A 27,218-nucleotide genomic window follows, 5' to 3' on the forward strand; every position below is an offset into this window, starting at 1 on the left:
CTTACTTTCTAGGGCTTTACGGTGCTCACCGAATTTTATCACATATTACTTTTTTTTTTAAAGATTTTATTTATTTATTCGACAAAGATAGAGACAGCCAGCGAGAGAGGGAACACAAGCAGGGGGAGTGGGAGAGAAAGAAGCAGGCTCATAGAGGAAGAGCCTGATGTGGGGCTCGATCCCATAATGCCAGGATCACGCCCTGAGCCGAAGGCAGACGCTCAACCACTGTGCCACCCAGGCGCCCCTATCACATATTACTCTTAAAAAAAAAAACCTAAATGGGGGCGCCTGGCGGGCTCAGTCCGTTAAGGCGCACGACTCTTGGTTTAGGCTCAGGTCATGGTCTCAGGGTCGTGAGATCGAGCCTGCCGTGGGGTTCCACACTCAGCGGGGAGTCTGCTTCCGAGTTCCCTCTCCCTTGGCCCCTCCCCTGCTCTTGCACGCCGAAGCTCTCTCTCTCTCAAATAAAGCTTCTTTAAAAAACCTAAATGAACTTTATTTTTTTCCTAAATGAACCTTAAAAGCAGAAATAGAATGAAACTCATTTTCTAATCACAATGTGGCAAAACAAAAAGTTAAAAGGAAAACAGCAATATCGTAGAGCTTTGGATCAAAGAGGAATTATAATGAAAGCTGCAATTACACATAATTTTAAAATCATCAGTAATAACACGGTGAGGATTAATGTGCCGACTTGACTGGACTAAGAGATGCCCAGATAGCTGGTAAAACATTATTCCTGGGCTGGCCCGTGAGGGTGTTACCAGAAGACATTATACTAGCATCTGACTCAGTGGCTGAGTAAAGCGGTCTGCCCTCACCAAGTGGGTGGGCAGCACCCCAGCTCGAGGGCCTGAACAGAACAAAAAGGTGGAAGAACGAGCACATTCCCTTGCTCTCTTCCTGAGCTAGGATGTCCGGCTGTCCCTGCTTTCAACACAAGCTCCTGGTTCTCTGATTTTCAGACTCTGGGACTTAACGCTGCAACCCCCCAGTTCTCAAGTCTTCCAGCTTGGACTGGGAGTTACACCATCGGACTGGGAGTTACTGATTGATACCACCAGCCGTCCTGGCTCTCCAGCTAGCAGACAACAGACTACGGGACTGCTCAGTCTTCCTAACTCCATGAGCCAATTCCTGTAATCAATCTCTTTCGCTCTCATTTTCTACACACACACACACACACACACACACACACACACACACACACACCATTGGGTCTGTTTTTCTGGAAAACCCTAACATACAGACATTACGTATAAAACTATGGAATGTGAGTAAGCCAGATTTAGAGGAAAATCCATAACTTAAGTGCTTTTATCATTAAACAGCAAAGAATGAAGAGACGATATCCTGAATGTTTATTGAAAGCCTACACTGTGTAAGGCCTGAACGATACACATTTCATTTAACCTTCAGAGCACTTACGAGATGGTTGCTGGTTTGCGTCCTTCACGGCACTGAGGAGGGAGGCAGGGACTGTATTTTGCCATTATCTTTTGGAAATGTTCAGAAATGTAACTAGGCTCATCCACCAGGATCTCTGTTTCCAAGAATTATTTCACTGTTTCTTGACTCAATGCCACAAGCGTTGATCAGCGCCTGTTACATAGAGGACACTAGAACAAAGAAATAGGTAACAGATGTTCTCTAAGCTGCAAAATCCAGTTGTGCGTTGATGCTATAAATGGGGGGGAGACTGTGTCTCATATGATGACGGCAACTAAGCCTCCTCGCTAAAACCGACCGTCCTGAATGCTCAGAATGATGCGTAAACCCAGCAACCTGGCTACAGAGAGCACAGGGACTGCAACACAGGGTGGGAGCGGGAGGCAGTCGTGGTGCTTGTCGCCACAGCTCAGGGAGGCGGTTCTGAGCTGCGCGAACTACTATTCACGTGATCGAAGCAGGAAGAGCATATGCATTTCCACTTTATTAAAATATTGCATAGATACAGAGCAGTTGGGCACATCCATTCTAAGGCACTGTCCTGGTTTGAATGCAAGTCCACAAGAGAGACAAGAGAAGCCGTTACATTCCATATGGTTCATTTCTACATTCAGACTCCTCCCACGTTACAGGTTTATTGCTACTGGGATCGCAACGTCAACCCCACGCTTATAGCAGCATCGTACAGGGACCCGGATGACAAGAATTAAAGACACACCCTGGCTCTAGCACTTGATAGGATTTGGCACTTAATTCTAAACTCTCTTGCATTGTTCTCCATGTGTTTCCCAACTCTTGTTTAACTAACGATAGTATAAACTCCTTATGAACCTGATTCATGGATTAATGTCTTTACTGGTTTCCATTAAGCCTAGAACAGGACTAGTTGGGCACACAGTAGTTGCCCCTGAAATATTTATAGTCAATATCACTTCCAAGAACTTCAATGGAACAGAAAAAATATATGTACTTTCCCTAATTCTAGGTTAGGGAAAGAATGACTGGTATCTTCATAAAGAGAAAATACTTGAATGTCCTACCTCTTGTATTTTATAACAAGGAACTAGGCTGAATGAATATTTTCAGGTATCAATAGCTATAACTGACAAAGAGAGCTCTTCCCTTGTTACAGGACTTTCAGTCATTACCACGATTACATGAGAAGGTTTATATAAGTAGCAATACGTGTGTGTGGGTATAAGTAAATTTCAAAGAGGCTGAGAATCACTGAGCAACGTGTAAATTATCTCAATTAGTGACCCTCACCTCCTTAAAATGATATGTGTGTGTGTGTGTGTGTGTGTGTGTATTATATCAGAAAAAATGTATATATGTAAAGAACTTTTCATGCCACCCTTGAAACAACCGGAGATAACTAGGCTTAGATATACCTGTTAAAGAGGGTGTGTTCCAAGGAGTATTTGCAGAATACTAGTTCTGTGGGTTATCGCTGGGTGTACATGAAAAAGGGTTCTGGGGTCAAACAGGTTGGCAAAACACTGAGCCAAAAGAGGGGATTTTTTTCCCACCTTTACTGGAGGGCCTCTCAGACATTCTCCTACGCGATGGGCCCTGCGAATCTAGAAAGTGGAGACAGCAGGGAGTCCCAAAGTTATCTGTAAAGCATCTCGTAGAACTGAGGGCTCTACGACACACACTTAGGAGGACACTGCACTAAAGAACGTATAAAATTTTTAAAGCACTGAGAGACACAGGGATGAATACCAAAGGAGAGCACGAGGCAAAAGACACTGGTTCTACTTGTATGAAATCTACTGTCAAATGGATTCTTCCACAAAGAGCTTACTTATTCTGTGAACGAAAGCCATCACCAAATTCATACTCTGCTCTAAGCAGCATCACCCCAGACCGCCAACTAAGCAGATTAGCAAACTCCGCACAATTCCTAAGTGAAGGTTAAAAATCTTAATTTCCTTAAACATAAAAACTTTCCATGGACAGACCCCCGTTCTTACCAGGCAAATGTGTTCCTGACACATTTTTATCATTTGACAAAATACACTGTCTCCTTTCTTGCTACTTAGGACACATAAAGCTTTGAACTAATACGATCGCCTTTAATAACGACAGCAGAATAATTCTGGTGCTGCTACAGGAGACACAATTATCCATCATATTAACCCTACCCTGAAAAGGATTGTCATCAATTATATGCTTTATGCTTTCTATCTACGATACGGTTGGCCTGGGACACAAAACATTTCACTGTCATTAAAAAAAAAAATAAGAGAATAAACCAAATCTGGGAACATTGCAAGAGTAGATGGATATTCTAGAATTCATATACTTTGGAAGATGGGGTTTTAAAATCATTTTTAAAACCTGTTCTCAGAAGCTCAAACGAAAAGATTCTTCCAAGACAAACAGGCTGCTGTTGGTTAAGATTTTTTTTTTTTTGAGTTCCTGTCAATCTCTGTAGGAGCCTGTCGCCTCTCACGATTCTTAGAGAAGTCCTCTAAAGTGAGTGACCTGGTGCATAATAAGGCCTGCCCTCTGCCTGAAGCTTTTTGAACAATGACTACACTTGTATGGCTTCTCCCCTGTGTGAATTCGTAAATGAATAACAAGGCTTGGTCTCTGTCTAAAGCTTTTCCCACAATAATTACACTTAAAAGGTCTCTCTTCCGTGTGAGTTCTCTGATGCAAAGTGAGAGCTGTCAGTCTGCTAAAACTTTTACCACAACTGTGACATCGGTGAGGTTTCTCACCCGAATGCGTTTTCAGATGTCTTTTGAGACTCGATCCGTGACAAAAGCTTTTTCCGCACTCCAGGCATTTGTACGTTTCTTCTTCGGAGTGGGTTCTCTGGTGGCCTATCAGGTGGGACCGCCGAGTGAATCGCTTGTTACACACGGTGCACTCATAGGGTCTCTCCCCTGTGTGAAGCCGCTGGTGTCGATAAAGGTCCGAGCTGCGGAGGAATCTTTTTCCACACTCAGGGCATTTGTGAGGTTCCTCTCCTGAGTGAATTCGCTGGTGCCCTGTAAGTTGTGACTTCCGAGCAAAACACTTTCCACACTGAGGACATCGGTGAGGCTTGTCCCCTGGACTCTTTTTCTTCTGGGGTCTGGGGTTGAGAGGTTCTTCCAGGTTGGAGTTTTCAGGTTTCTCTCCTGCAGAGGGGGCCTGATGCTCTACCAGTTTGGTTAAATCGGTCTGTAAATCCTCTGGGGGACTCTCCCACTGATTCTCCAACTGTACATAGTCCTTCTGCAAAATGGGACCGTGGAGAGCATTCCCCTCCAGAGTAACAATAAACGGGTACATGTTCTCCAGTTTTTTCTGTTTTGAAGTATCATCTTCATTTTCTATCCCAATCTCAAAACCTGAGAGAAGAAACAGAAATGGCAGCTGTCACTGTGTCCCACAGAGGAAAAAAAAAAAAAAAACGAAGGAAAAAGTGAAGAGTTGTATTAAACCACCAGTAGGAATACAGAAATTCTGAAGGAGAATCCCAAACGCTTTATCCTGATCAAGGCTGAATTTTTCTTTGCTTTCTTCTGTGGTATCAGTGCACAATTACTCACCTATCTTGGAATCAAGTAATTGCTTCATTTCTTTGGACTCTTGTAGTTCTTTCACCCACGCTTCTTCCCGAGGCTCCAACGGAAAGCTCACGTCAAGCTTTGGTATTGGGTATCCTGGCCGTAAGAAAGACGAAAAGCGTAATAGTTGACGTCATCAAGGTCCTTCCTTGATGATATACCTTGGACATGTGGCCGCTGAATGTCTACCTCCTTCCCAGTTAGAATCACTCCACCTGGGGCTTCTTACGAGAGTCTCTCTTCTTTTTTAAAGATAAGAACAAAACATGAAATTCAAGGCTACTCTCCTCTAATCTATGGAAGGGAAGTGATTTTTTCTGTGTTGAAATCAATGCACTAAATGATTTCTGTATCTATTTTGATATTCGATTATTCAGGTTAGAGCCAAAATAGGAAGTAAATCTTCATAAAGTTTTGGCATATTAAAACTGAGAAATGTTGCTATTGAGTACCAAGTGAAGAGAGAGCTAAAAGTAGGGGTTATGAAACTGTTTACTAGAATAATTTCCATTGAGATTTTCAAATTAAAATGGAAAATGACGAAGCTGGCAAGGAGCAAAAGCAGTGTTTGTTTCAGCCCAGGTCTAGAAGTGCACTCTCTTGAAATTAACCCAAACAACTCTCAAAGTCAATCTAAGAACAACTAGAACAAAACGGTGCCTGAGTGGCTGAGTCCATTAAGCAACCAACTCTTGACTTCGGCTCAGGTCATGATCTCAGGGTGGTGAGATCGAGCCCTGCATCAGGCTCTGCACTGAGCGTGGAGCTTGGTTAAGATTCTCTCTCTTAAAAAAAAAAAAAAAAAAAAAAAAAAAAGAACAACTAGGACAAGATTCTACACTACTGTCCCCTGTGTCCTATCACCCCTATCCCCACCGAGAGCTATGACTTGCGTTCTCTTTCCCCGACCCTTCCTCACCTTCCTCAGCTCTGGCAAAGTATACTGGTCTGCAATAAAGTGTGGGAGGGAAATTGCTGATTTTAAATCTAAATGCAGGGGCGCCTGGGTGGCTCAGTCAGTGAAGCGTCTGCCTTTGGCTCAGGTCATGATCCTGGGGTCCTGGGATGGAGCCCTGCATCAGGCTCCCCGCTCAGTGGGGAGTCTGCTTCTCCCTCTACCTCTGCCCCTCCCCCCCACTTGTGCACTCTAAAATAAATAAATAAAATCTTTAAAAAAAATTAAATAAATCTAAATGCAGGATTCTGTTTAACTATTAGCATTAGGGTGCTTGAGTGGCTCAGTCGGTGAAGAGTTTGCCTTCAGCTCAGGTCGACTGGGATTGAGTCCCACGATGGGCTCCCTGCTCAGCAGAGAGCCTGCTTCTCCCTCTGCCCCTTACCCTGCTTGTGCACTCTCTCTCGCTTTCTCTCGCTCTCTCTCTCTCTCAAATACATAAAATCTTTAAAAATAAGTAAATATTAGCATTATTTTCTTAAATATTATCATTATTAAAATAACATTAGCAAGTTAATGAAAATTTAAGTTTCAAAACATGTCAAAACAGGAAGTGGACTAAAATACCTTGTTTTATATTTTCATGGAAAAAAAAGACCTTTTAAGATGAACAAAAATGCATTTCAAATAAAATTCTGTTTCAACTCACTATATTGTTTTTGTTTAGATTTCAAAGCTATGAGTGGGATCAAAGGGTAATATGGCAGAGGTCAAACAAAACTGGGGGTCACAGATGGCAGGAAGGCCACCATGAAGGGAAAGTGAGAGCAAAGAGAAACTTGAAATAAGCGGAGCAGCAAAGGCGTCAGCGTAAAATATGGATTTATGACCTAAACACAGCATGGGAGATGGACTTCCAGCATGGTACCATGAGGAGCTATGCAGACTTACCTCCTGCTGAAATTGGTGAAAATTATTAAAAATAATAAAAAAAACAAACATTGGTCCTAAGGGCCTATAGCAAACTAGGAAACATCAATTTTTTTTTAAATCTGCTAAAATTCACAGATAATAGGGAGAGTCTTCAGATTTTACTTTTTCTTAAAGATTTTATTTATGTATTTAACAGACAGAGAGAACACAGGCAAGGGGAGCAGCAGAGGAAGAGGGAGAAGCAGACTCCCCGCTTCACAGGGAGCCCGATTTGGGGCTCGATCCCAGGACTCTGGGATCATGACCTGAGCCAAAAGTAAACACTTAAACGACTGAGCCACTCAGGTGCCCAGAGTCTCAAGATCTAAACTACCAACAGTTCTCTTCAGTGCCTCTCTCAGCTCCACTCTAGACTGGCATAACTGGCATAACTAAGGGCCTGGGGCAGCCGCTCCCCCAGCTCTCTTTCAGAGTGCTACCTTCCTGGGAAGGGCAGGATGTCAGCCTTTCTCATCCTACCCCCAGCTAACCATTGTTGATTCTAAAGTCCAAGCAATGTGGTTGAGAGGTGGGGGCTCCTTTTATCTACCCAGTCCCTGCCGGCGGCGTGAAGGCTCTACCCTGGGTGGAGTATTGCTGCGAATCCTAGAGGACTCCCTGATTGTCCTTGTAAAGCAATTGTGATTGTAAGGCAGTGGTTCTATGCCTGCAGAGGCAATTCAAGACCTGAGACCCAGACCTAGTGCTCAGCTCCTAGAGTGGCAGTGTCACTCAGAGATAAGCACACCATTTCCCTGCCTCCAGAGCGAGGTATCAGGGGTTTGACCTGGGGAGAAAAACAGGCCGTAAAACAGGCAGCACCTACTGTACTGGCCAAGAAACTGATTCACTGGCAACAGAGTGAAAACAGTCAAGCCTAAGGATGCTCTCAAAATGAGCAGAGGTCATAATGCAAGGCGACTGGAAGGAAATGGATAGAGTTATTGACCATACACCGTCAACTGTAGGCTGACTAGTTTGCGGGAGAGAACTGGGGGAAAAGACAGCTAGGAGGTGCCCTCCTGGGATCAGAACAAATCTCAAAAATTGACCTCAGGAATTAGCCCAACAAAGGTGTCTGAAATTGACTGGATTCATCTGCAGAGAAATTATGCTCCAGGGCACTGTTGAAAACAACCGAGCAATTAGCTGGCAACTAATGGCTGGGTCAGGTCAGAGAAAGAGACAGCCGAAGAAAACCCTGCACAAAGTATTGTCATTCAAGGGTGACTGTGTGCACACGCAGGGCCGTGCTCCCCGAGGAGCAACATCAAATGTGCACCATTTCAGGGGTGCCTGGGTGGCACAGTCGTTAAGCATCTGCCTTTGGCTCAGGGCGTGATCCTGGCATTCTGGGATCGAGCCCCACATCAGGCTCCTCCGCTGGGAGCCTGCTTCTTCCTCTCCCACTCCCCCTGCTTGTGTTCCTTCTCTCGCTGTCTCTCTCTCTGTCAAATAAATAAGTAAAATCTTTAAAAAAAAATGTGTACCATTTCAGAGTGGACTAGACTTCGCTAAAATAACGCAGCCATTTACCAAACAAATAAACAAACAAATAACAATAACAAGCCCTGGGGAGAAGAAAGAAGGACAGAGAGTTGCTACAATATATTATCTGAAATGTCCAGTTTTCGACAAAACATGATAAGACACGCATGTAGACAGGAAAGTATGACTCATACACTGGGGGGAAAAAAGAGCAGGCAACAGAATCTGCCTATGTGAGTGACTACATACTAAATTCAACAAAGACTTGAAAGTAGCCACTATGAATATGTTCCAAGAATGAAAGGAAACCATGATTAAAGAAGTAAAATTATGGTGACAAACACCACATCGCATCAAACAGAGAATATCCGTAAATAGGAAGTATAAAAAAAGCATCCAATGTAAATTCTGGAGTTGAAACGTACAATAACTGCAATGAAAATTCACTAGAATAGCTCAAGAGGAGATCTGAACCGTCAGAAGAATTAGTGAACTTGAAGATAGATCAACAGACATTATACTATCAGAGGAACAGAGAGAAAAAAAAGAATAAAGGGAAATGAATGGAACCTGAGAGAAAAGTGGGGTGCCACTCAGTGCACTAACTGATATATAATGAGAACCAGGAAAGGTGTGAGAGAAAGGAGCAGGAAAAAAATTGAACAAATAATGGCCCCAAACTGCCCAAACGTACTGAAATACATTCATCTACACATCCAGGAAGCTCAATGAGTTCCAAGTAAGACAAACACGAAGAGATCTACAAACAGTTGCTTGATAGTAAAACTCCCAGAAGTCACATAAAAGGAAGAAGCCCTTGAAAGAGAACAAGAGAAAAATGACTTGTCACTTACAAGGGAATCCAAATGAAATTAAAAGCGGAGTTCTCATCAGCAACAGTGGAGGCCGGAAGACAGGAGGACAGCACATTCAAAGTGCTCAAAGAAAAATGAAAAATGCCAACCAAGAATCGTAAATCCGGAAAAGCTATCTTTAAAAAATGAATGCAAGGGGGCACCTGGGTGGCTTAGTCATTTAAGCATCAGACTCTTGATTTCAGCTCAGGTCATGATCTCGGAGTCATGAGCTCGAGCCCCGTGTCAGGCTCGGCACTGGACGGGAAGCTTGTTTGAGATTCTCTCTCTCCCTCTCCCTCTGCACCTCTCCCCCGAGCTCACACTCTCACTCTTTCTCAAAAATAAATAATAAAAAATGAATGTGAAATAACATTTCTGATAAGCAAAAACTAGAGGTCATTGGTAGCAGTCTTGCCTAACAAGAAATACTAAACAAAGGAAGTTCCTCAGTCTGAAAGCTAGTGATTCCAAATGGTAATTTGAATCCACATGAAAAAAAAACAAACGGCAAAAGTAAAGGTGATTATGTAATTACAAAAGACAGTATAAATACTAATTTGTTTCTTTTTCCTCTTAAAAGATTTTAAAAGCAATGGTATAAAACAATATGTATGTAGTGCATTGTTGGGCAAGTAATCGAGAAATGTAATATATTTGCACAAATGAGGTGGATGACAGTAGAACTCTCCTGGGCTAAAGAAATGATTCCAGTTAATAACTAAAATCTAAAGGAAAAATGAAGACAACCAGAAATATAAATAAGGTTAATACGACAAAAGCTATAATACCTACTTGCATTCTTTTTCTCTCTAGCTTTTAGAAGTCTTAAAATTATATAAACTAATATCTTTAACAACACACAGTTGAGTGTCAAACTTTTTTGAGTTTCTAACATTTTTAATATAATATGTCTGACAGCAATACCACAAGAAGGGAGAAAAGAGAATAGAACTATATAGGAGAAATATTTTGGGGGGGAGGGGCAGAAGGAGAGAGAGAGGGATAGTCTTTTTTTTTTTTTAAGATTTTATTTATTTATTTGTCAGAGAGAGAGACCACAAGCAGGGGGACCAGCAGGCAGAGGGAGAAGCAGACTCCTCGCTCAGCAAGAAGCCTGATGTGGGACTTGATCCCAGGACCCCGGGATCATGACCTCAGCAGAAGGCAGACGCTCGACCTACTGAGCCACCCAGGCGTCTGGAGAGAAAGAATTTTAAGCAGGCTCCACGCCCAGCACAGAGCCCCACAGTGGGCTTGATCTCACAACCCTGAGATCATGACCTGAGCCAAAATCAAGAATTGGACACTTAACTGGCTGAGCCACCCAGGCACCCCAGGAGAAATATTTCTATATTTCACTAGTATTAAATTAATGCAAGTCTAAAGCTGATTATATTAAGAGGTACGTGCTAATCCCTAGAGTAACCGCTAAGGAAATAACTCAAAAAATGCCAAAAATTCATTTACGTAAAGTGTTACATTCAAAATATTTACTTAGCACAAAAAAAAAAAAACGCAGCAAATGAAAGAAAGAGAAAAAAGATAGAAGACATACAGAAAACAAAAAGTAAAACGGCAGATGTAAATTACACCATATCAAAAATAAGATTTTTGTATGGATCCAATATGTATGGATTAAACAATTCAATCCTGGGGCGCCTGGGTGGCTCAGTCGTTAGGTGTCTGCCTTCGGCCCAGGGCCTGATCCCAGGGTCCTGGGATCGAGCCCCACACTGGGCTCCCTGCTCTGCTGGGAGCCTGCTTCTCCCTCTCCCACTCCCCCTGCTTATGTTCCCTCTCTGGCTGGCTGTGTCTCTCTCTGTCAAATAAATAAATAAAATCTTTTAAAAAATAAAAAAAATAAACAATTCAATCAAAAGGCAGAGACTGTCATACTAGATTTTATTTTATTTTTTTTAAAGATTTTATTTATTTATTCGACAGAGATAGAGAAAGCCAGCAAGAGAGGGAACACAAGCAGGGGGAGTGGGAAAGAAAGAAGCAGGCTCCCAGCGGAGGAGCCTGATGTGGGGCTCGATCCCAGAACGCCGGGATCACGCCCTGAGCCGAAGGCAGACGCTTAACCGCTGTGCCACCCAGGCGCCCCTGTCATACTAGATTTTAAAAATCCAACTATATGCTGTCTATGGGAGACACTTTAGATTCAAAGATACAAACAGACTGAAAGTAAAGGGATGGACAAAGATGTATCTTGCAAATAACCACCAGACAGCCAGAGTGACTACACTAATAGCAGACAAAACGGACATCAAAACAAAAAAAAGTTACTAGAGATAAAGAAGATCATTTTATAATGATAACATGACGAATCAATCAGGAAGATATAACTATAACCATATGTGCACTTAAAAACAAGAGTACCAGGAGCGCCTGGGTGGCACAGCGGTTAAGCGTCTGCCTTCGGCTCAGGGCGTGATCCCGGCGATCTGGGATCGAGCCCCACATCAGGCTCCTCCGCTATGAGCCTGCTTCTTCCTCTCCCACTCCCCCTGCTTGTGTTCCCTCTCTCGCTGGCTGTCTCTCTCTCTGTCGAATAAATAAATAAAATCTTTAAAAAAAAAAAACAAGAGTACCAAATACATGATCACAAAAACTTACAGAAACGGTAAAAGAAACAGACAACTGAGCAATGACAGCTGGAGACTTCAATCCCTCTTTACACTGCTGGATAGAAAATCTAGGCGGAAGATCAATAGAAGACAAAATTTATAAACCAAAATTTATAAATGTCACAGACGTTTATAGAGCACTCCAACCAAAAAGTGCAGAATATGCATTCTTCTCAAGTGCACGTGGAAAATTCTGCAGGGCAGTCACGAGGCTACACCATAAAACAAACGTTCAAAAATGTAAAAGGATCACAGTGACAACGTATATTCTCCCAGCAAAATGGAATGAAATTAGAAATAAATAACAGAAAGAAATCTGGGGACTTCACAAATACATGGAAAATAAACAACACACTCCTAAACAATCAATCAAAGAAGAAATCAAAAGGGAAATTAGAAATATTTTGAGATAAATGAAAATGAACATACAATATACCAAAACTTAGGAACGTACCTAAACCAGTGCTTAAGGGGAAATGTATAGCTATGAATGCCTTTATTAAAAAGAAAGAAAAATCTCAAATTAATAACCTAATTTTCACCTTAAAATATTAGAAAAAGAAGAGCAAACGAAACCCAGAGCAACGAGAAAGAAAATCATAAAGATCACAGCAGGATTTAATGAAATAAAGAACAGTAAAACAATAGAGAAAATCAATGAAACCAAGGTTGGTTCCTGAAAAAAATTTAACAAAATTGACAAAACTTCAGTAAATTGACCAAGAGAAGAAGAGAGAAAACTCAAGTTATTACAAACAGAAATGACAGGGGAGACATTACTACTAACCTTACAGAAATAAAAAGGATTATAAAGTAATACTATAATACATACAGCTGTATGGAAATACATTAGATAAATGAAATGTACAAATTTCTAGAAATATACAAACTACCCAAAATTGATTCAAGAAGAAATATAAAATTGGAATAGACCTATAACAAGTAAAGAGACTAAACCAGTAAACAAAACACTTCTCACAAAGAAAAGCCCAGGCCCGGATGGCTTCAATGGTTAATTCTACCAAACACTTAAAGAATTAACACTGATTCTACATAATTTCTCACTGAATAGAAGAGAATGGGATACTTTCCAACTCACCTTACTGGCATAAGGAAAGAAAAATGTATCAGTGCAATAGAATCAATATTCCAGAAATATCCTTGACATTTAATGTCAACTGATTTTTGATAAAGGTACCAAGACAATTCAATGGGGAAAGAATAGTCCCTTCAACAAATGGTGCTGGGACGACTGGATGTGCACATGCAAAAGAATGAAGTTAAACCCCTACCTCATACCATACACAAAAATTAACTCAAAATGGATCAATGACCTCAATTTAAGAGCTAAATCCACAAGACCCTTTGAACAACATATAGGTATAAATCTTCATGACCTTCAATTAGCAACAGTTTCTTAAATTTCTTAAATCCAAAGTATAAATAACAGAAGAAAAAATAGAAATTCTTCCTAAACATCTCCAAAAACTAGAAAAGGAGGGAAGACTTCCCCACTCATTCTATGAGGCCAATATTACCCTGATAACAAGATCTGATAAAGACAGGACCAAAAAAAACTACAGACCAGTATCTCTGATGAAAATGGATGCAAAAATCTTCAACAAAATACTAGCAAATCAAATCCAGCAACATATGAATTATACACCAGGATCAAGTGGTATTTATCTCAGGAATGCAGTGTTGATTTAACATTCAAAAGTTAAGGAAATAGGGGCGCCTGGGTGGTTCAGTGGGTTAAGCGTCTGCCTTCGGCTCAGGTCATGATCCCAGGGTCCTGGGATTGAGTTCCAAGTCTGGCTCCTTGCTCAGGAGGGAGCCTGCTTCTGCCTCTGCCTGCTAGTCCCCCTGCTTGTGCTCTCTCTCTCTGACAAATAAATAAAATCTTAAAAAAAAGTGAAGGAAACATACCATTACAAAAGAATGAAGCGTAAAAACCACATGGGTCATCTAAATAGACACATTAAAAGCATGTGACAAAATTCACCAGTTTCTTGATAAAAAACACTCAGTAATCCATGAAGAAGGGAATTTCCTCATGCTGATAAAAGGAGTCTATGAGGGGCGCCTGGGTGGCACAGCGGTTAAGCGTCTGCCTTCGGCTCAGGGTGTGATCCCGGTGTTGTGGGATCGAGCCCCACATCAGGCTCCTCTGCTATGAGCCTGCTTCTTCCTCTCCCACTCCCCCTGCTTGTGTTCCCTCTCTCGCTGGCTGTCTCTATCTCTGTCAAATAAATAAATAAAATCTTTAAAAAAAGGAGTCTATAAAGGACCCACAGCTAATATCATAAATAACGACAAAAGACTAAATACATTTCCCCCCTGAAATAAGGAGCAAGACAAGGATCCTCAGTCTCACCATTTATGTTCAATATTGTACTGGAGGTTCTAGCCAGGGTAATTAGGCAAAGAAAAAAAAAGAAAGAAAAGATATTGAGGGGCGTCTGGGTGGCTCAGTCGGTTAAGTGTATGCCTTTGGCTCAGGTCACGATCCCAGGGTCCTGGGATCAAGCCCTGTTTCGGGGAATCCCTGCTCAGTGTGAAGTCTGCTTCTTCCTCTGCTCCTTCCCCTGCTCTTGGTCTCTCTCTCGCTCACTCTCTCTCTCTCAATTAAATAAATAAAATCTTTTTTAAAAAGAATGGAATATGAGAAGTAAAACTCTCTTCTCAGATGACATAATCTTTGATATAGAAAATTCTAAGGAATACACTAAAAAACAATCCGAACTAATAAATAAGTTAAGTAGGATTACAGGACACAAGACCAATACACAAAAATTAATTGTAATTCTATATTGTTTTATTTTTTATTTTTTTAAAGATTTTATTTATTCATTTGAGAGAGAGACAGAGAGAGCTCAAACAGGGGGAGCAGCAGAGGCAGAGGGAGAAGCGGACTCCCCGCTGAGCTGGGAGCCTGATGTGGGGCTCCATCCCAGGACCCAGAGATCATGACCTGAGCTGAAAGCAGATGCTTAACCATCAGGCGCCCCTCTATAAATTTGTAAAGAACAATCCAAAAATTAAATGAAGAAAACAATTCCCCACTGAAAATACTATTAAAAAGAATAAAATACTTAGGAACAAATTTAATAAATGCAGTTTAAAACTTATACTTGGGAAACTACAAAATACTGTAAAAACCAAAATAAGATCTAAATAAATGGAAAAGCACCCCGTGTGCATACATCACAAATTTAATATTGTTAACATGGCAATACTCCCCAAATTGATCTACAGATTCAATACAACCCCCACCAGAATCCCAGCTGACTTCTTTGTAGAAACTGATAAGGTGAGTCTAAATATTATATGGAATTGTCACAAACTCAGAACAGCCAAAACAATCTTGAAAAATAAAAAATTTGAGAGCCCTCACGCATTTGTATTTCCAAATATACTGTAATGCAATAATAAAGACATGTGGTGTTTCCATATACATCAATGGAACAGAAATGACTGTCCAGCAATAAACCCATATACCTGTGGTCAACCGATTTTTAACAATGGGTTCAAGGCCACTCAATATGAAAAGAATGACCTTTTTAGCAAATCATCCTGAAACTGAATATGCCAAAATATATATAAATAGGGGCACCTGGGTGGCCCAGTCCCTTAAGCATCTGCCTTCGGCTCAGGTCATGATCCCGGGGTCCTGGGATGGAGTCCCCATGTTGGTCTCCCTGCTTAGCGGGGAGCCTGCTTCTCCCTCTCCCCTGCCCCTCCCCACTGCTACTGCTCTCCCTCTCAAATAAATAAAATCTTTAAAAATATATATATATAAAAATATATATATAAATATATACATTATTTGGACCCCCACTGTGCAACTTATACTAAAATTAATTGAAAATGAATTAAAGCGTTAAATGCAAGCTAAAACTATAAACTCCTAAGACAAAATTTAGGGGTAAATTTTCATGACCTTGTATTAGGCAATGATTTCTAAGATATGACATAAAAACACAAGCAACAAAAGAAAAAATAATTAAATTTTTAAAACCTATGCTACAAAGAACACTATTAAGGAAGTGAAAAGAAGGGCACCAGGGTGGCTCAGTCAGTGAAGTGTTGGCTTTTGGTCATGACCCCAGGGTCCTGGGATGGAACCCCGCCTCTGGCTCTCTGCTCAGCAGGGGAGTCTGCTTCTCCCTCTCCCTCTGCCTCTACTCGTGCTCTCTCTCTTTTTTTTTTTTAAGATTTTATTTTTATTTTTATTTCTTTGACAGAGAGGCAGCGAGAGAGGGAACACAAGCAAGGGGAGTGTGAGAGGGAGAAGCAGGCTTCCCGCCGAGCAGGGAGCCCGATGCGGGGCTCGATCCCAGGACTCTGGGATCATGACCTGAGCCGAAGGCAGATGCTTAACGGCTGAGCCACCCAGGTGCTCCTACTCGTGCTCTCTCATTCGCTCACTCTCTCTCAAATAAATAAAGTCTTTAAAAAAAGAAAGTGAAATGACAAACCACAGAACACGAAAGAATACTTGCAAGTCATGTATCTAGTAACAGATTTTTATCTAGAATATACAAAGATCATACACAACTCAATAATAAAAACATATATAATCCAATTTTAAAATAGGCCAAAAATCTAAATAGGCATTTCTCTAATGAAGATATACAAGTGACCGATAAGCCCATGAAAAGATGCTCAACACCATTAGTCTTTGAAGAAACACAAATCTCAATTAGACAGCACTTAACACCTACTAAGACGGCTAGAATAAAAACGTCAGATTCTTCTCAAGTGCACATGAGACAGTCTCTGGGATATAGACCATATGTTAGGCCACAAGTTAGTGCCAATATATTTAAAAACAGAGATATCATTCAAAGTACATACTCCAGCCACAATGGGATGAAGTTAGAAACAGAACAGAGGGAAAATTGGAAAACTGACAAACTTGTGAAAATTAAGTAACACCTCTTACACAACCAATGGATAAAGAAGAAATCACAAAGAAAATTAGAAAATACTTAGAGATAAATGAAAATGAAAACACAAAGTACCAAAACATATGAGACACAACTGAATGCGGTACTAAGTAGGGGATTTACAGATAGCTGTAAGCACTTACATTAGTAAACAAAAAGGATCCCAAAACAATAACATAACTTTACAACTTAAGGAACTATTAAGAAAAGAAAAATACTAAGCCCAAAGCTAGCAGAAGGAAGGAAACAATAAAGCATAGGCAGAGATAAACAAAATAAAGACTAGAAAGACAATAGGGAAAATCAATGAAACGAAAAATTGGTTTTTTAAAAAGATCAATGAACTTGAGAAATCTTTAGCTAGATGAACTAAGAAAAAGAAAAAGAATACTCAATTTGTTAAAATTAAAAAGGACAAATAAAGTAAGATGAAAATAGAGAGGGAGGCAAACCGTAAGAGACACTGAACTCTAGGAAACAAACTGAAGGTTGCTGGAGGGGAGGTGGGTGGGGGGATGGGGTAACTGGGTGATGGGTATTAAGGAGGGCACGTGATGGAATGAGCACTGGGTGTTCTTTGCAACTGACGAATCACTGAATTCTACCCCTGAAACTAATACAGTATATGTTAACTACATTGAATTGAAATAAATAATTAAAAAACTAAAGTGGTGATATTACCAATGATTCTACATAAATAAAAAGAATTGAAAGACAACTATGAACAACTGTACATAAACAAATTGGCTAACCAAATGAAATGGATAAATTACCAGAAACACAAAACCTACCAAGACAAAATCATAATGAGCTGGAAAAATCTGAATAGGCCTATAACCAGGAAGATTGAAGCAACGATCAAAAATCTCCTGACAAAGAAAGGCCCTAAACCTGAAGCCTTCGCTGGTGGATTCTACCAAACATTTAGAGAAGAATTAATACCAATGGTTCGTAAACTTTTCCAAAAAAAAAAAAAAAATGAAGGGGAGGAGACACTTCCTAACCCATTCTGAGGCCAATATTACCCTGATACCAAAGCCAGAAAAGACACTCTAAGAAAACGACACACCAAAATCCCTTATAAACACTGATACAAAAAAACCTCAACAAAATATTAGCAAATTGAATTCAGCAGCATATTTAAAGGATTATACACCATGACCATGTGATATTTGTTCCTGGAATGCAAGGATGTTTCAACATATGAAAACCAGTCAATGCAATATGCCACATTAACAGAATGAAGGAAAAAAAATACATTATCATCTCAAATGATGTGGAAAAGCATCTGACAGAATTCAATACCCTTTCATGATAAAAAACACTCAACAAAACAGGAACAGAAGGAAATTGCCTCCACATAATAAAAGCCATATATGAAAAACCCAGAGGGAACTTTATACTCAATGGTGAAAGACTGAAAGATTTTCCTCTAAGGTCAGGTAGAAGGCAAGGATGCCTGCTTTGGCCACGCTATTCAACACAGTACTGCAAGTTCTAGCTAGAGCAATTAGGCAAAAATAAATAAATAAATAAATAAATAAATAAATAAATAAACAAACAAACAAACTGGAATATATAGAATATATAAAAAAAAAGAAATAAAACTGGAAAAGATGAAGTTAAATGATCTCGATTGGCAGATTATATGACCTAATATGTAGAAACCTTGAAGATTCCATTAAAAAACTGTTAAAATTCATAAATGAATTCAGCAAAGTATCAGGATACAAAATGAACATGCAAAAATCAGTTCCATTTCTATATACTAACAATGAACAATGCAGAATTCTCGAAACTACGAATACAATTCCATTTACAATAGCACTAAAAAGAATAAAATACTTAGGAGTTAAGTATGTGAAAGACTTGTACAATAAAAATTACAAAACATTGGTGAAAGAAATTCAAGCAGATATAAACAAAACACATCCCATGTTCATGGACTAGAAGACTTGATATTGTTAAAATGTCAATACTACCAAAAGTGATCTACAGATTCAATACAATCTCTATCAAAACCCCAATGATACTTTTTTTTGCATTAATAGAAAAACCCAGGGGCACCTGGCTGGCTCAGTCAGTTAAGCATCCAGCTCTTGATTTCAGATCAGGTCATGATCTCAGGGTTGTGAGATCGAGCCCCACAATTACAATTCTCTCTCTACCTCTCCCTCTGCTCCCAACTGTTGCTCACTCTCTCACCCTCTTAAAAAAAATTAATAAAAAAATCCACACCTAAAATTTATATGGAATCTCCAGGGATGCCCAAATAGACAAAAAAAATCTTGGAAAGGAAGAACAAAGCTAGAGGTCTCACACTTCCTGTTTTCAAAACTTACTAAAAAGTAACAGTAATAAAAATAGTTTGGGACTGGCATAAAGACAGGCATGTAGACCAGTGGAATAGAGAGCCCATAAATAAACCTTCATATATATGGTGAAATGATTGTTAACAATGATACCAAGATCATTCAACAGAGAAACAATACTCTTTTCAACATATGGCGCTGGAAAAACTGGCTTATGCATGTGCAAATAAATGAAGTTAGAACCTTACATAACAGCACGTGCAAAAACTAACACAAAACGGATCAAAGACCTAAAATTAGGACCTAAAATTATAAAAGTCTTAGAAGAAAGCATAGAAGAAAAGCTTCCCGACATTAAATTCGGCAATGATTTCTTGGATATGACACCTAAAGTATTGGCAACAAAAGAAAAAAGTGGACACAGAGTACTTCACGAAAAATTTAAAAATTTATCCATCAAAAGCTTCAACAGAATAAAAAGGCAACCCACAAATGGGAAAAAATTTGCCAATCCTACCTGATAAGGAATTAATAGCCAGAATATATAGAGAACTCTAAAATGCAACGACAAAGAAAGCAACCTGATTTTGCAACGTGCGAAGGATGTGAACAGACATTCTCCAAAGCAGATATCCAGATGGTCAATAAGCACACGTTCGATACCATGAATCACTTGGGAAATACAAATCCAAACTGCCCTGAGATGCCACCTCACACCGATTAGGGATCTTACTATCACAAAACGGAAAGCAACAAGTGTTGGTGAGGATGTGGAGAAACTGGAAAAGTTATGCACCGTTGATGGGCATGTAAACTGGCGCAGCTGCTGTGGAAACCAGTGGGGCCGCTCCTTGAACAATTAAACACAGAATTCCCATACGATTCAGCAATTCCACCTCTAATTATATGCCCAAAAGGAGCAAAAGCAGGGTCTCAAAAAGATATCTGCACACCCATGTTCATACAGGCGTTATTCACAACAGCTAAAACACAGAAGCAACCCAAGTATATGCTAATGGAACCGGATCGACAAAATGTGGGGTATACACACAGGGACGTATTAGTTACTCTTCACCTGCAGGAAAATACTGACACGTGCAACAACCTGGGTAGCCCTTAAGGACATTCTGCTAAGTGAAATCAACAACAGATGCTGTACGATTCCGTTTATACGAGGTACACAGAGGAGTCCAATTCAGAGAGACAGAAAGCCGAACGGCAGTCTCCAGGGGCTGGGGAGATGCGAAGTTATTGTTCAGATGAGTACGGGGTTTCAGTTTTGCAGAACGAAAGAGTTACGGAAATGGATGGTAGGGATAGTTTCACTTTATGAATGTATTCAATACCATGAACTATAGATGTCAAAATGATGAAGATACTAAATCTTATGTGTATTTTACAACAATAAAAAAAAAACTGAAAAGAGAAAAATAGGCTTCCTGAGCAGGGTCATCAGCCGAAGGGGTTTTGGATCCCACATGATGTCCCCTGGCCATTCCCAGAGCGGCATCCCTCCCCCTCCTCCCGATCACAGAGCCCCGCTTCCATCCACTCCTCAGGGTTTCTAACCCAACCCCAAGCCCGGGGAGCTCTCGAGCTCTCAAAACACGAACCACAGAAAGGCAAGCAAACCCTGGCCTTACCAGGGTCCAGGAAGGGCTGGCAATCCCCCGCAGCACCGTAGCCCAGCTCCGGCAGCCCCGCCTGGGGGATCCAGGCCTCCGCCACCGGGGCCTCCGGGGCAGGCGCCATCACCTGCAGGGCCGGCGACTCCAGGTGGATGTCGGGTGGCACGTGTGCCGGTCCCACTGGTGCCAGCTCCTCCAACAGCATTTCCTGCCGATCCATCTGGGGGAAATGGCACAACCCGTCACTCTCCAGCCTACACCGGCACCGCCCGGTGGCAGCAATGGGAGCCGCCCGCGTCATTGTAATTTTCCAGGACCCACATAAAAAAAGAAGACGTGCGTGATTACACCCAATAGGGCTAAAATATCACACTGTCAGAATGTAATCAGTATGAACGAGTATCCACGAGACATTTCAGCCACTTGGTCTTCCATACTCAGTCTTCTGAATGTGGTGAGCATTTTATACCTGGAGCACTTCTCCGTTTGGACCAGCAGGTTTCTAGCGCTCAAGAGCCACGCTTGGCTGGAGGCTACCACGCTGGGCAGTGCACGGTGAGGCCACAGGCAGATCAAATTCTACAGAGCAAGCCAAACCCGGGAGACAGAAAGGAAGGGAACACCATAAATTCATTCTATCCTGGGGGGGGGGGAGGCGGCGGGAAACTCTGGAAGACTCTGGTTTGGGCAGGCTAACCGCACAGCCTTATCGACACCCAATGCCGGGCCCCTACGGCCCAACGGGAAGCCCTTTCTCCCTTCTGCCAAAGGTTCTGCCCTGTGCCAGGTGCTTCTGGGCGGGGTGGGGGGGCAGTGGCGCCGCCACCGAAGGCTGGTGTGGCGCGACGGCAGGTGGCTATCAGACCTCAGCAGGCGGAGACGGGAGTAGGGGTCATTCCCACTGCGGAACTGCTCCAGGTCCCCACAGCTTTGGAGTGTCCCCGCACAAACTTTCATCTAGGGAGAAAGAGCTGGCAAGAACCTCGCCCTGCTGCTCATAGAGACACAAGGTACTTGGGCATGATTTAGCACCACTTGAATCTCTAGGAAAGCCCGGCTCTGGAAATCAAGCAACCACTCTGTCGCTTACTGTGCAGATCTCCTGACCCGTGTGGCCACTTTGGAAAATCACGGAGCAGCCGTGCCGCTGGCTGTCGCCTTCACAGTGAGTCTCTGCACAGACGCGAGCACGTGACCACCTCCTGAGGTCTTCCGGTGCCTTCAGGCCCCAGCGTGTGTGTTCACACGCTCATTCGATCATGACAGACTACCCTCCCTTTCCTTTATATCCGTTCTGGGCTCCACTGGACTCGGGTTGGCAACATTTTCTTATGAAGAGCCAGATAATAAATAATTTACACTTTGTGGGGCATGCTGGTCTACTGCCTACAGTTCTTGTATAAACAACCCTTTTAAAGGGTAATAACCAGGGACACCTGGGTGGCTCTGCCTTCGGCTCAGGTCATGATCCCGGGGTCCTGGGATCGAGTCTCACATCAGGCTCCTTGCTCAGCGGGGAGTCGGCTTCTCCCTCTGCCTGCCGCTCCCCCTGCTTGTGCTCTCTCTCTCGCTGAAAAGTAAATAAATAAAATCTTTCCAAAAAATAGAAATAAAAAGGTAATAACCATGATTAGCTCACAGGCAGCAGAAAACAGGCCATGAGCTGCATTTGGCCCACAGACGACAGAGCACTTCTTAATAGTAATGTTTCTGGTTTTGTGTAAGTAGGTTAGATTATACATAAGTTTCATTTCAGGCCAGTAGAAGAGGCAGTACCAAATATTTGCTACAGAACAGGAGTTGGGTTTAATAGTTGAGACTCCCTGAGCCCTATACGCTAATTCCTGCAGAAGGGAAAACTGAAAATTACTTCAGGGAAAGCATGGAGCTCAAAACGCAATGTCTGATCTAGTATCAGATGTCTCTGCCACTTCTATTTGTCTGATTACCAAGATCCCAGACTCTTTCCTCACCTGCTGCTCTGGTATGTCAAGTTCTCTCTGTAAGTCTTCTATCAGCGACACGACTCTCTCTCTGTTCTCTGGGCAGTGTTCCCTCACCCAGGTCTCTATCTCCGTGGGCAGAATGGTTAGAAACTGCTCCAACACCAGCAGCTCCAGGATCTGTTCCTTAGAACGCATCTTTGGCTTCAGCCATTGACAGCAGAGCTCCCAGAGTTTGTTGAAGGCTTCATGAGGCCCGGCTGCTTCCTTGTACTGGAACTGCCTAAAGCGCTGGCGGAAAACTTCACAGTCGGCATCATAGTCTTGAAACACGGAGCCCTGATTCAACGAGGCCTGGATTGCACAGCCCAGGGCCACCGCCATCGCCCCGTTCTGGCCGTCTGCAATTTCTCTGGGGCCTGAAGTCTCAGATTCCAATCTGGTTCTCTTTGTAGGCGTGAAGGGGGAGCCACCCACAGCTGAGGACAGGACAGAAGCAGAGAGGAAGAACAGCAGTGGTTACCCCAGGCCATACTCACTTCCCTTAACCGGCTTACTTTCTACCAAGCCCTGGAGCAGCAGACCTTAATCTTTGTTGGTGATATTGAGAATCTACTGAATCACTGTGATCATGGAATCACTTCCTAGAAAAATACACAGGCACGTCTAATTCTGCATCCATTTCCCAAAAATTTACAAAATGTTCTAGAGCATTCACGGCCCCTCTAGAACTCCGCTACCCAATATGGTGGCCACAAGTTCCATGTGGCCGTTTTAGTTTAAATTCATTGAAATTGCACTTTCAAGTTCTCATTCAAAGTAGCCACATTTCAAGTGCTCCAGAGATATCACTGTAGAAAGTTCTATTGGACAGCTCAGCTCTAGAATTCCAATGATCCAAGGCTAAGAACCTCTTCCTGTAAATGAACCACAATAGATGTGCTGGGCTGTAACCCCACTCCCAGTCTAATACAAGCTGTCTTCTGTCTCTGAATATACACAGGCCACAAAAGAAATGGGGGAGTACTGATGAACAACCCTGAAGGTCCATGTGCCTTTCAGTGACCCATGGTCACCGTCAATCACCAGGATCTTAGCTACAGCCTTGCCTCCACAGGTTGCGAATCCACAACCCTTCGTTCCTCTCCACTCAGCACACGTGCGCTCCAGCCAACATCGGCCTGACCCCCGTCCTGCGGTGTCATGCCAAGTGGCTTTCTCCTGGGAAAGATACACTGCCCCAGGGCAGGCCGCCAACCATCTGGTCTGAACGAGGAACGAAGGACACTAATCACGTTCTTCATGCCATGTCCACGTGCTGTTCGAAGTCTCCTGCATATATTAGGTCACACGGGCCTCACCCAGAGCTAGGAGGTGGAACTAGTATGATGCCCTGAATACAGATGAGGGGACTGAAGTTTGTAGCTCAGGAGGATTGAATAACTTGTCCCAGGTCACACAGTCAATGCCAGAGGAAAATGGTGAGAAGGTTAGAAAGAACAGATCTCTGCAATGCTCATGTCTAATATCATCCAAATGTTCTTAGTGCAATGTCTGATCACAGACGTGGGCACACGCGGGTTTCAATACCAGTACCCACACTATGCTACAGATCTCTCTGTATTTGCCAAGATGCCTCACGTATCTGTCCTCCTCCCTGGAGTGGCACAATAAATAAATAAATCCTTTATCTTGATGCTAACCTGACCTTTAGCAGCAGACCCATCCCCGTATGATAACCTGCTCACTTTGTGACCCTGACACCCAGCGCATCTGTCTTTAACATGAAAATAATCGTAGCATCGATATAAAATTCCCTGTGCTGCATCCAGCTGCGTGGAAGCGAGCGGCAGCGTGCCTGGCCTGGCACACAGGAAGCGCTCAAGCAAGCTTATTGCCCCCCCCCACGACTCATTCCTAGAAAGCTTCCACGTCCCCAGCCTAGGCACCGAACCCTCCTCGCTGGAAGGCATCCAGGAACCCGCAGGCTGGGGCTGTGGACCCGCCCTGACCATGCTCAGCCTCACAGCCCGCCGCCCTCCCCAGATGGGCCCGAACCCTCCACCACGTCCAGCAGGGCCCCGATTGTCCCGCCGTCCCTCCATCCGCCCTTCCGCAGGCAAACCTCACTGCACCCCAGGACTCACGGCTTCTCCCCAAACCGGCCCGAGCGAGCCCGCGCTCACACGGCCCACGGATAAAGAGGGTGTGTGCAAAGCGAGCACTCGGGGAAAGGCGAGGGGGGGGGGGGACACGTCGCGGGAACTTCTAAAAGCCGGTTACAAATCGGCTGCCCCGGGCGCGGGCACGGCCCCAGCGCGCTCCCCACAGGATGTCCCTGCGCCCCGACGGGTGCTCCCGACCCCGAACAACCCTGGGAAGGCCCGGCCGGGTCGCAGGGAGCGGCGGCGGGGACCCGGGCCGGAGAGGGGCCCGCCGCCGGTCGCTCGTCCACGCGCCCGCCGCCGGGTCAGGGTTGGCGGCAGCCAGTTGGCGTAGCCCTAGCGGGAAAGGAGCCCCGCCGCCCGCGCCCGCGCCCGCGCCCCAGGGACGGCCACGCCCTCTGGCCGCTCAGGGACTCACCGCCTCGGCGCCCACGGCTCTCCCAGGCTCCCCGGGGCAGCTGCGCAGGACGCAGGCGCGCGCCCGCCCTGCGGACTACACTTCCCGGCAGGCCCCGAGACACCCGCCCTGCCGTCTGGGCCCGTGAGCATGCTGACGTGGGAGGGACCGCCACTTCCTTGGCCTCCTAGGGGCCTCCTGCCGCTTTGGAAGCGTTCCCGTTTCCGGTCTTAAGCGCCTCCAAGAGCCCAGGGGCTTGGGTGGGACGTCCCCGGTTCCTGATCCTAGCAAGGTCTTCTTTTCCATCCGCCCCAGAGTAACCCGAGTGGTGGGGACCTCCTTTAACTCTTTTATGCCTGGGTCACTGATTCTCAAACCTCTCAGTGCAGGAAGAATTTCTTGGGAGGCCCTGGTAAAACTCCAGGTTTCTGGGCCCATTCCCAACACCCCGACACACCGCATCTCGCATGAGCTGGATAATTCGCATTTTATTTATTTATTTATTTTTAAAAGATTTTTTTTATTTATTTGACAGAGACAGCCAGCGAGAGAGGGAACACAGCAGGGGGAGTGGGAGAGGAAGAAGCAGGCTCCCAGCGGAGGAGCCCGATGTGGGACTCGATCGCGGCACGCCAGGATCATGTCCTGAGCCAAAGGCAGACGCTTTAAGGACTGTGCTACCCAGGCGCCCCTATTTATTTATTTTTAAGATTTTATTTATTTATAAGAGAGAAAGCAGGAGCACAAGCAGGAGAGAGGGGCAGAAGGAGAGGGAGAAGCAGACTCCCTGCTGAGCAGGGAGCCCCACGGGGCTCCAACCCAGGACCCTGGGATTATGACCTGAGCCACCCAGGCCCCCTGAGAATTCGCATTTTATTTTATTTTATTTATTTGAGAGAGAGCAGAGGGAAAGCAGAGTGAGAGACCGCAAGGGACAGGCAGAGAGAGAGGGAGAAGCAGACTCCCCACCGAGCAGGGAGCCCCTCCCAGAACTCTATCCTTGGACCTCAGGACCAAGCCCGCAGCCCAAGGCAGACGCTTAACCGACTGAGCCACCCAGGCGGCATGAAAACTCGCAATTTAATAAACTTTCCTGGGCTTATGCCTCTGGTCTTGTTCTCACGGGTCACGCTGGCCTTGAGCTACCTTTCTAGTGTCCTCTCTTGAAGACCCGAGCTTCGACCCCGCTACCCAGATCGCTCCTCTCCAATCTCCGCCGCCACTCGAGGGCTCCTGGGTGTTTGCGTTCCTCCCGAGGCCCGCCTTGTCTTCCAATCGGCTCCACTTCTGGGGTCGCATTTTCCCTCCTGGGTGAGTTGGCGCGAGGCCGGAGACGATACTGTCACTGGGGAGACGTCGTCCTCACACTGGTCCCCAGCTGGTGCCGTTGGTGTTCGGACACCAGACTTTAGTGCTGGGACCTCCCTGGTGGGAGCAGGACCTGGTCTTGCGTGGGCTCCGGACAGAGGGGACAGAGCTGCTTGCGACTGTGCCTCCGCACACCGGGCGGAAGCGGGTCGAGGGGGCAGGCGCCCCACCACCCTGAACCCACAGAGGCCACGGCCCTAGAGACAGCTCCGCCAGGGCTGGGGTTGGGCTGCTGCGCTGGGACTGGGAGCCCCGGGCACGCCGATCCTGCTGTTCATTGCCTCCGGGCGCGCCTGGCGCCTTCGACGGCGGGTCGCAGCTGGTTTGGGGGTCAGGAGGTCTAGGAACCTGACCCTGGCGTCTGGCCCAGGCTCTCAGGAGCGAAAAGCCTCCTGATTGAGACACCCCGGGAGTTAAGGCGCCTGCCGCCCGCAGCTGCCCCCCCCCCAGGGCGCAGCCTGGTGGCCTCCTGGTGGCGCCTGTGGCTTCTGCCGCTGGGTCCTGGGAAACCATCAGGCGGCTCCTGGAGCTTTGCCACCGCTGGGCGGCTTGGGCCTGAGATGCGCGCCCTGGAGCAGGTCCTAGAGCTGTTG

At 44.3% G+C, this 27,218-nt stretch overlaps 1 protein-coding gene across 2 annotated transcripts; it reads right to left on the bottom strand.

Annotated features, from left to right (window-relative positions):
• Window positions 1-1,659: 1,659 nt before the first annotated feature.
• Window positions 1,660-25,334, bottom strand: ZNF449 (zinc finger protein 449). 2 transcript variants are annotated; one of them, XM_045776772.2, is made up of 5 exons: window positions 25,279-25,334; window positions 22,726-23,174; window positions 20,768-20,972; window positions 5,001-5,114; window positions 1,660-4,799 (listed from the first exon to the last, which is right to left on the bottom strand). In XM_045776772.2, the coding sequence occupies exons 2-5, from the start codon at window positions 23,077-23,079 to the stop codon at window positions 3,916-3,918; spliced, it is 1,557 nt and encodes a 518-aa protein (XP_045632728.1). In that variant the 5' UTR covers window positions 23,080-23,174; window positions 25,279-25,334; the 3' UTR covers window positions 1,660-3,915. The 2 variants fall into 2 exon arrangements, with proteins under 2 accessions (XP_045632728.1, XP_045632729.1); XM_045776773.2 differs by lacking the exon at window positions 25,279-25,334 and adding an exon at window positions 24,843-25,212.
• Window positions 25,335-27,218: the final 1,884 nt, after the last annotated feature.

Source organism: Ursus americanus, chromosome X, assembly GCF_024610735.1.
Source record: "Ursus americanus isolate L20-20 chromosome X, mUrsAme1.1.p, whole genome shotgun sequence".
NCBI classification, from domain to species: Eukaryota; Metazoa; Chordata; class Mammalia; order Carnivora; family Ursidae; genus Ursus; species Ursus americanus.